Source organism: Aureococcus anophagefferens (genome assembly GCF_000186865.1).
Source record: "Aureococcus anophagefferens unplaced genomic scaffold AURANscaffold_15, whole genome shotgun sequence".
NCBI classification, from domain to species: Eukaryota; class Pelagophyceae; order Pelagomonadales; family Pelagomonadaceae; genus Aureococcus; species Aureococcus anophagefferens.
This window is the reverse complement of record NW_008705575.1, coordinates 652,541-662,362: the sequence shown is the minus strand read 5'-3', so window position 1 is coordinate 662,362 and position 9,822 is coordinate 652,541. Positions and strand designations below refer to the sequence as shown.

Here is a 9,822-nt window from a genome sequence, read left to right as displayed (position 1 = left end):
GCCTCGGCGTGCTTGGCGTCGGCGGTTTTCTTCTCGTCGGCGATCTTCCGCGCCTCGGCGAGGCGCGCCAGCGCTTCGCGGCTGCGCGCGCGCAGGTCCGCCTTTTCAAAGCAATCCGCGTGCGAGAGGCCGCTGCTCTCTATCAACTGCTTGAGCGCTTTGATGCCCATCGCATCGACGTCAGGCTGGTCCGCCATTATTGGTTATGCAGATCGCGGCCGGGAGGAACTTGGCAGGACGTCGCAGCCGACGAAGCCGAGGCGGACGCGCGCCACGGCCGCTGCGCAGGGAGGAGCAAAGGCGCGCCCAAACTCTATATGAAGCCTCAAACAAAAGGTTGAACAGAGGTCGAACCCGATGTTGCACCGCTTACACGACTCTTGCACGGCCACACACAGGCTAGTAGCTATAACTATACGCGTCGTCGGAGGGCGCCGCGGTCGGATCTTTCCGATGGGTGGGCTTCAGCGTCGGCGCGGAGGTCGGCGCGCCCGACGGCGCCGCGGTCGGATCCTTCCGGTGCGTCGGTTTCAGCGTCGGCGCGGCGGTCGGCGCGTACGACGGCGCCGCGGTCGGATCCTTGTGATGGGACGGCTTCAGCGTCGGGAGCGGCGATGGCTGGATCGACGGCGCCGCGGTCGGATCCTTGCGGCGCGTCGGCTTCAGCGTCGGGAGGTAGCTCGGCGCCGCCGAGGGCTCGTCGGAGGGCTTCACCGACGGCTCCGGGCTCGGCAGGAACGACGGCGCGCCCGTCGGGTCCTTGCGATACGTGGGTCGCGGGCTGGGGAGCGGCGACGGCTCGATGGACGGCGCCGCCGTGGGGTCCTTGCGATAGGTGGGCTTCACGGTCGGCTCGGGGCTGGGCAGCAACGTCGGCGCCCGCGTCGGATCCTTCCGATACGTGGGTTTGAGCGTCGGCACGTACGTCGGAGACGACGTGGGCGCGAACGATGCCGACGGCAGCACGGTCGGGTCGCTCGTGTGGTGCGTCGGCCGCGGCGAGGGCAGGGACGACGGCACGACGGACGGCCCCGCGGACGGCGCGGCCGTCGTCGGCGCGGCGCTGGGCGCGTACGACGGCGCCGCGGACGGCGCGGCCGTCGTCGGCGCCGCGCTCGGGTAGAACGACGGGTTTCCGCTGGGCCCCGCGGACGGCGCGGGGCTCGTCGGCACGAGGCTCGGGTTCGGCGTCGGGTAGAGCGTCGGGTTGAGCGTCGGGAACAGCGTCGGGCAGTACGTCGGCGCGTAGCTCGGCGCGCCGGTCGTCGGCGCGGCCGTCGGCGGGTGGCTCGCCGTCGGGCTCCAGGTCGGCATCGTCGACACGTTGTTGAAGCTCACGGTCGGGCACTCGGTCCCCGCGGATAGGAAGCTTGCGGACTTGAGGTCCGCGTAGACTTCGAGCGTGTCGGCGCGCGTCGTCATCATCGCGTTGCGGCTCAGCGTCTTCTGGATGGCGCAGTCGCCGAGGCCCGTCATGAGCTCCGGGCAGGACGTCGCCGTCGCGTCCGTGATGTACTCGTGGATCACGTAGGACCGGTTCGCGGCGACGTAGGGGCAGACGCACATGGAGTCGTAGTTTGCGTCGAAGGGCGCCGTGTTGAAGCCTGGCAGGAAACAAACATATTCAACACGACTTCAATATGGACGTGTTTGCACGATTTTGACATAGCTCTTTCACTCTCTAAAAAGAACTCACCGAGAGAAAACGACCTGTCCAAAAATCAGCCGGAACGACGTCGATCTGACCGAGATAGAGAGGTTTGAAGTTTTGCTGGACAGGGCCATTCCACTGGTTGTTTCCGGCACAGGTTGAAGCCCTGCTCGATGTCGCAGGGCGCGCCGTCGCAGTCCGCGAAGTTGTAGTCGATGGACCCGGAGGAATCACAATCCAAGTCGATCATGGCCCAGTAGCCCGGGTAGCCCGGGTCGCTGAAGCTGCCGAAGTCGCTGCCGAAGCCCGCGTCGCGCCAGAGCCTTCGGCTCTCGATGGCGCCGCAGACCGTGTTCACGAAGGACGTGCTCGAGTTGAGCACCGTGGCCTCGTAGAGCGCCTTGCGGACGATCTTGGACCGGATGAGGTACGCGTTCTTGCTGTTGAAGCCGATGGAGCCCGCGGACGCCTTGATGAGCTTGCAGCCGCACGTCGCCACGGCCTTCTCGCCGTTCAGGCGGCACGTGCTGCGGCCGCAGAACGCGTAGGTCACGTTGTCGCAGTGGGCCTTGAAGTCCGCGGCCTGCAGCGCCTCCCAGGCCTCCTCCTCGGTCAGCATCTTCTCGTCCGCCGCGTAGACCTCGCCGACGAAGGGCCGCGGCACGATGCCCGTCATGGAGAAGGTGCCCTTGGACGCCGCGAGCGCGACGGTCGCGGACCGCCGCCGTCCGGGCAGGGACCCGCCGACGAGCGCCGCCGCCGCGCAGGCCGCCGCGAGCGCCGCGGCGCGCCGGGCGCGGCGCCGCGGCGCTCGCGGCGCGCCGATGCGCGCCGACGACGACGACGCCTCGTCGTCAAAAGCCGCGGCGCCGATGCGCGCCGACGACGACGACGACGCCTCGTCGTCGAGGAGCGGTCCGCCCATGAGCGGCCACGCCGCGCGCAGAAGACGATAGTCGGGCTCAGACACACTCGATTATGGGCTGCCCTGTCAATGTTGATTTTGCGCCAACTGCAATGTTTACTTCGGGCCACGCGGTACGGCAGTGGAGGATCGCCACTGAGCGCTTCGACCTCTCGTGCACGCGTGCGTGAATCTCCAGCCATGGCGCCCATCAGCGACACGCCGGCGCAAAAGGCCCTGGCGGACATGCTCGTCGCCGAGGGCCAGGGCCACCTCTTCGCCGCCTGGAGCGACGGCGACGGCGCCGAGAAGCGCGCGGCCTTTTACGACCAGATCGCGACGCTCGACGGGTCCTACCCCGGCGGCCTCAAGGGCTACCTCGCGTCGGCGCGCACGCTGCTGGCGTCGAGCGCGCGCGGCGACAACCCGCTCGACGGCTGGACGCCGAGCGTGCCCGCGGGCGAGTCGCTCGCGTCCGGGACGGCGTCCCGCGGCCGAGCGATTAGACATCGTCACCGTCATGCGTGCTAGGTTCGGAAGTCCCGAGTGGCTCGCGCACGAGGCGTCGGGCCTCGGCGAGGCGGCGCAGTGCGGCTTCGTCCTCGTCGCCGGCGGCCTCGGCGAGCGGCTGGGCTACAGCCGCATCAAGGTGGAGCTGCCGACGGAGACCGCGAGCAACACGTGCTACCTCAAGTACTACGTCGAGACGCTCTTAGCGCTCGAGAAGAAGTCCGGCGCGAAGGCGCCGCTGCCGCTCGCCATCATGGTGAGCGGCGACACGGAGGCCATGACCGTCGCGCTCCTGAAGGAGCACGGCGACTTCGGCGCCGCGCCGGGGCAGATCACCCTCGTCAAGCAGGAGAAGGTCGCGGCGCTCCAGGACAACGACGCGGCGATCGCGCCCGACGGCCCCTACGGCGTCCAGGCCAAGCCCCACGGCCACGGCGACGTCCACATGCTGCTCCACTCGAGCGGCCTCGTCAAGCGGTGGGCCGACGCGGGCCGCAAGTGGGTCTACTTCTTCCAGGACACGAACGGCCTCGGGTTCCGGCCGCTCCTCGCGACGCTCGGCGTGTCGAAGAGCCTCGGCCTCCACTGCAACTTCCTCACGGTGCCGCGGTTCCCCGGCCAGGCCGTGGGCGGCATCGCCAAGCTGACGCACACGGACGGCCGCGAGATGACGCTCAACGTGGAGTACAACCAGCTCGACCCGCTGCTCCGCGCGACGGTGAACAAGAACGGCGACGTCGCGGGCGACGACGGCGTCCACAGCCCCTACCCGGGCAACATCAACCAGTTCGTCCTCGACTGCGGCAAGTACGCGGCGACGCTCGCGCGCACGTCGGGCGTCATGGGCGAGTTCGTCAACCCCAAGTACGCGGACGCGGCGAAAAAAAAGTTCAAGAAGCCCGCGCGCCTCGAGTGCATGATGCAGGACTACCCCAAGGTGCTGCCGGAGAGCGAGAGGGTCGGCTTCACGTCCGTCGAGTCCTGGATCTCCTTCAGCCCCTGCAAGAACGCGACGGCCGACGCCGTCGGCAAGAACCCGCCCGCGTGCGCGCTGTCCGCCGAGGCGGACCAGTACTTCCACTGCGCGGAGATGCTCCGCTGGGCCGGCTGCGACGTCCCGAAGAAGGGGCCCAAGGAGACCTGGGACAAGATCTCGTCCGACGTCCTCTCGCCCTCCGTCGTGCTCAAGCCGTCGTTCTGCTCGTCGCTCGCGGAGCTCAAAGCGAAGCTCCCCAAGCCCGCCTTCGTCTCGTTGTCCAAGACGTCGACGCTCATCCTCGGCGGCGACGTCGAGGTCCGGTCCCTCAAGCTCGACGGCGGCCTCGTCGTCAACGCGCAGCCCGGCGCCAAGGTCGTCGTCGACCACGCCGTCGTCAAGAACGGCGGCTTCACGCGCGGCGCGTGCCCGGCGGACGCGCCCGAGGCCGTCAAGATCCGCGGCTTCGACACGACCTTCGGCGACGACGTCGCGACCTTCGACGTCGAGGAGGGCACCTGGCTCATCTCCAACGACGCCGACGGCAACGTCTCCGCGACGAAGCTCAGCCCCGTCCGCGTCGACTCCGACGGCTGCCACGCGAACTGCGCGATCGCCTAGGGGGGCGCGTTCGAGACCCCGCCGGCCCTAAGCGCACATACTAGGGCGCCACCGCCGTCGCGGACGAGCTCAAGCTCGACCCTAAGCGCACATACTCTAGGGCTTCACCGCCGTCGCGGTGGACCTCAAGCTTGAGGAGAACGCAAGCTCGACCCGAAGCGCACATACTGAACGCGTATTACCCGCCGTCGCGGAAGAACTTGACGCCCGCGTCGGCCGACGTCGCGCCGTGGAAGACCTCGGCCTTGTCCTCGTCCTCGAGGACCGCGAGCGCGCGCGCGACGAGGCGCGGGTCCGCGCCGTGGACGGGGCTCGTCGCGTCGTCGCCCTCGCGGAGCTCCAGCACCGTGAAGACGCCGCCGAGCTTCCGCGTCGCCGCCGCCCAGGCGTGGAGCGCCGCGGCGACGTCCGCGGGCCGCGCCGCGTAGAGGAAGACGTCGCCGGCCTCGAGCCGCTCCGCGCGGCCGTCGGCGACGAGCGCGGCGACGACGGCGTCGACGCCGGCGGCGTCCAGCGCCCGGCCGGCGCTCGCGCTGCGGAACGCGCCGCAGGCCGCCGGCGCGAAGGTGTAGGTCGCCTCGCGCCGCGCCCAGGCGTGGACGAGCTCGACCCAGATCTTGAGCTGCTGGGCGCGCGTCTCGGCGACGGGCTGCAGCGTGTAGAGCGGCGGGAAGGCCGCCCACTCGTCGACGCTCCACGACGCGCCCGCCGAGGACGCGTCGAGCGCGGCCATGCTGCGCTTGCGGCGGCGCGAGAGCGCTTGAGAGCTTGTGGCATTGCAGGCAAACTTCAGCCGTAATCCCAAGTCGTAATCCAGCGTAATCTCAAGAGTTTTGGCCTTTTATAGCCAAGCCTGCACCAAAAGCGAGATGAACTGAAACTCTTTCGCGCGCCCTTCATCAAGTGATCTTTCTCAGGAGCTGGCTTGCTGTCGAGGCGAGTCGACGATCGCCATGGCGCTCTGATGGAGGCGCTGGCCAGTCCCATGGCGGCCGTCCACGGGAGCTTCTTCCCGGCCCAGTGCGGCGAAGCCGTCGACGCGAAGACGGCAATGAAGCGGCTCCATGCATTATCCTCCAGCGAGGTGAGTTCGCCGCCCCGCCCTTTTGCGGCCGCCCGCGACGCAGCGGCTCCAGCCCCGCGCACCCCGCGCCGCCCGCCCCGCCCGCCCGCGGACGCAGCGGGCGCCGCTCCGGGGCAGCCCGCCGCGCGCGCGCGCCGCGCGCGGGGCAGCCACCGGTCGACGACGGCCCCGCCCGCAGGCGCTCTACGCGCCGCGCAGCGACTACATCGACGCCGTCCAGGTCGACGGCATGAAAGAGGCCTGGCGGACGAAGATCATGGCCTGGTTCGACCAGGCGCGCGGCCCGCGCGCGAATTCGCAAAAGGGGAGTTTCGCGCGCGGACGCCCCCGCGCGCGCGCAGCTCGGCGAGAGCTTCAAGCTCAAGCCCGAGACGCTGAGCTTCGCGACGAATTATCTGGATCGCTACCTGAGCCGCCGGTCCTGCGGCAACGTCAACTTCCAGCGCGTCGCGCCGCGTCCGACCTCGCGTTCGAACGGCCGCGGGAACCCGCGCGACCCCCCAGGCTCGCGTCCATCGCGTCCATCTTCCTCGCGTCGAAGATCGAGGAGACGCGGCCCTTCCGGACGTCGGACTTCGTGACGCTGTCCGACGGCCTCTTCAGCGGGAGCGACCTCCGGCTCATGGAGCTCGAGCTCCTCTGCGCGCTCAAGTGGCACCTGAACCCGCCGACGATCCAGGCGTCGGTCCACGGCCTGCTCACGCTCTTCGACGACCGCTTCGCCGTCGACGTCGCCGCCGTCGGCCGCCGCGCGCTCGCGTCCGCGGACCGCGCCCGCGGCGACGTCCACTTCCTCAAGTACCCGCCGTCGATGATCGCCGTCGCCGCGGTGATCATCGGCCTCAAGCGCGAGGGCGCCGACGTCGCCACCGTCGCCGAGTGGACGCGCCGGGTCCACGACTGCCGGTTCTCGTACGCGGCGCGCGGCGACGCCGCGCGCGCGATCACGGAGTGCGGCCTCCGGCTCATGGACCTCGACGGCCCCAAGCCCGACGACGCCGACGCCGAGGTCGTCCACGCGACGGCGGGCCGGCCGCCGCCCGTGTCGACCGCGGGGCCCGACGTCGACGCGGCGCGCGCCGCGTCCGACGACGAGGGCCGGGACCGCGTCAGCCCGAACAACGTCATGGACGTGGCCGCCGTCGAGCGCCCGCGCAAGGCCTAGCGGCGCTAGTAAGGACGGTTATTGCAGCTCGAGGGCGCACTTGATCATGAGGTGGTCGCTCACGTCCGCGTCCGGGTCCGCGATGGTCGCCATAGACTTCGCGGCGTAACTCGCGGCGTCGCCGCGCCTCGACACGGCGAAGACGTGGTCCACCGTGCCGTCCAGGTTCGTCGGCGGGTCCGGCGACAGGCGCGCGACGGCCGCGCGGCCGTCGAGCGCGAGATCGCGGAGCAGCAGGTCCAGGGACGCGTTGCCGGGCAGCCACGCGCGGACGTAGGTGCTCCGGCTGCCGCCCTCGGGCTCCTCGCCCGGCTCGGCGCCCGTCGTCTGCTCCGGCAGCGCGTGGTTGAAGTCGCCGAGGACCTGCGGCGCGCGCGCGTCGCGCGCCGCGCCGCGGAAACGAAAAGACGCGGGCGCGATTGCGATGACGACGTCGCAGACGGGCGTGGCCGCGTCGGCGTCGAGCCCCAGGAGCGCCGCGACGCGGTTCGCGAGCTTCGCGCGCTGGCGGCCGCGCGACGCGCCGCCGTCGTCGAACTGGAACGTCATGTGCGTCGCCACGAGGCCCAATTTCCCGAAGGCGGCCCAGAGCAGCCCCTTGTTCGCCAGCGCCTCGGAGCTCTCGGCCCGCGAGTAGCCCTCGAAGCCGCAGGCGTCGGGCGCGCGGCTGCCGAGCAGCAGGAGGCCGCTGTCCATGAGGAGCGGAGGCCGCGCAAAGTTCGGGTGCGCGGCGAAGGCGCCCCGGCCGCTCGCGTGCCAGGGCAGGCCGAGTTGTCCCAGGGCCTCGACGAAGCGCCACTTGGGGCACCAGAGGATGCGCCGCGCGCCGGGGACCCAGGCCCAGAGCGCCGCGAGCGCGCTCGTCGCGTTCTTAACGAGCGTCCAGGCCGCGGGCTCGACGCCGCCGCAAAGGCCGAGGCCGAGCAAAAACGCCTCGAAGTTGTGCATGAGCCAGAGCAGCGGGTACGCGAGCCCCGCGCGGAAGGCCCAGGCCTCCTGCAGCGCGACGATCTGCAGGTCGCTCGGCGCCTCGCGCTCGAGCTTGGCACACTCGAACGCGACGCGGTCGCGGCAGCGGTTCACGCGCCCAAAGTTCCAGGCGCCGGAGAAGGGGATGAGCCACAGGTTGTAGCTGATGACGTTGATGCGGCGCGGGAGCGGCGACGGCGCCATGATGGCTTTCTGGTGATCGCTCGGCGTCGGGAGCTTCTTTCGGGCAGCCCGCAAGGTTTCGCTTGATGAGCATGCAAATTCGGCAAGGATGTCGGCTCAGGCTTAAACCACAGTCTTGGCGCATGGCTTGCGAGCTGTGAGCTGCTGCTGCGAGCCTTTGCGCCGAGCCAGCGCTGCGCCCAGCTGCTGCGAGCCTTTGCGCCGAGCCAGCGCTGCGCCCAGCTGCTGTGAACCTTTGCGCCGAGCCAGCGCTGCGACCCGCTGCAAAGGAGGCGATCCTATTCGTGCATGCGCTCGAGTCCGACGCTCATGGCCGCCGTCCTCTGCGCCTGCGTCGGCGCCGCGCGGGAGGACGGCGCCTGCGCCGCCGCGGACGAGACCTTCGCCGTGCGCGTCTTCCGCTACACGTTGGAGATGCGCGACGGCGCCGTCATCGACGCGCGCGCCTACGCGCCGGCGGAGCGCGACGAGACCCTCGACCGCGCGCCGACGGCGGCGGACGCCGCGGCCGCGCCGCTCGGCGTCGCGGTCTTCGCGCACGGCGGCTGCTTCACGACGGGCGACTGCGAGAGCCACGCGTCCAAGTCGCGGTCCCTCGCGTCGCGGGGCTTGGTGGTCGTCGACACGTCCTTCCGCCAGGGCGCGGCGCACCCGCACCCGGCGGCGTTGCGCGACCTCGCGGACGTCGCCGCGGCGAGCCGGCGCCTCGGCGCGCCCTTCGGCGTCGCCGGCAGCTCGTCGGGGGGCTTCTTCGCCCTGGCGCTCGCCGCGGACCCGGCGCGCTGGGGCGCGGGCGCGCCCTTCGATTTCGCGCTCGCGTTCTGCCCCGTCTTCGACCCGCGCGCGCGCGCCGACTACCTCCGGGCCTGCGTCGCGGGGACCGCGGGGACCCACGGCGCGGCGGTCCACGGACCCGCGCGCGCGGCGCAGATGCTCGCGCAGCAGGCGGGCTACTTCCCCGGCGCGCGCCGGCGCCCGGCGAGAGCGCGCGCGCGGGAAGGACACGCGCCCGCTCCGCAGGCGGCGACGCGGAGATGGACGCCGCGGCGGCGCTCGTGCGGGCGCCGGGGGCGCACCACGGCGCGCCGACGCGCGTCTTCGCCGTCCTCGGCGGCGCGGACAAGAACGTCCCCGCGGCCGTCACACTCGGGCTCCAGGCCTACGCGCACAAGACGCTCGTCGTCGGCCAGCGCGGCCACGAGCTCCAGATGGCGCTCGACGAGGACGACCTGGCCACCGTCGCGCACTGGCTGCGCCACGCCGCGAACAGGACGCGCGCGGTCTACGAGGAGTAGGGGAGCCTTACGGGCCGCCTCGGAGACACAGCACACACAGGGCACGCGCGCGCGCGCGACGAGCCGGTGACACGGAGCTCGAGCCCTGGCGACGCTGGCTCTCGCCGGCGGCGAGCCGCGAAGCGCGAAGACGAGGCGCCGGCCGACGTGCCGCGCCGCAGCTCATCCTCGCCGCGGGACGCGGCCACACCCCTCTTGGAGACCCAGGATTTTCACGACGACGATTTAGACGAGAGCAGGACCGACCGACGCCGAGGGACTCCGTCTCTCCGCCCGCGGGGCGCGGCCTCGGCGTCTTCGTCAGTTCCTCCTTCGGCGCCGTCCTCGACGCTCCGGCGTTGAAGCGGCGCCCCGTCTTAGGGCCTAGCCCGCGTTGCGTCGGTCGCCATGATCTCCGAGGGCGGCACCACGGCGATCCTCGCCCCCCCGGAGAAGAAATCGCG

The 9,822-nt window shown here is 71.1% G+C and overlaps 3 protein-coding genes across 3 annotated transcripts; 1 reads left to right on the top strand and 2 right to left on the bottom strand.

Moving 5' to 3' along the window:
• Positions 1 to 573: 573 nt before the first annotated feature.
• AURANDRAFT_7596 (hypothetical protein) lies at positions 574 to 942 on the bottom strand (the record flags this gene model as incomplete). The annotated part of the gene is made up of 1 exon (XM_009040465.1): positions 574 to 942. A coding segment is annotated over one exon (369 nt), but the record flags the coding sequence as incomplete, so codon positions are not given.
• A 779-nt stretch (positions 943 to 1,721) lies between these two features.
• On the bottom strand, positions 1,722 to 2,327 carry AURANDRAFT_65566 (hypothetical protein; the record flags this gene model as incomplete). The annotated part of the gene is made up of 1 exon (XM_009040464.1): positions 1,722 to 2,327. One exon carries the CDS (start codon positions 2,325 to 2,327, stop codon positions 1,722 to 1,724), a length of 606 nt encoding a protein of 201 aa, XP_009038712.1.
• Positions 2,328 to 2,756: 429 nt separating this feature from the next.
• On the top strand, positions 2,757 to 4,662 carry AURANDRAFT_28944 (hypothetical protein; the record flags this gene model as incomplete). Its single annotated transcript, XM_009040520.1, has 2 exons — positions 2,757 to 3,028; positions 3,087 to 4,662. 2 exons carry the CDS (start codon positions 2,757 to 2,759, stop codon positions 4,660 to 4,662), a joined length of 1,848 nt encoding a protein of 615 aa, XP_009038768.1.
• Between the last annotated feature and the right edge of the window lie 5,160 nt (positions 4,663 to 9,822).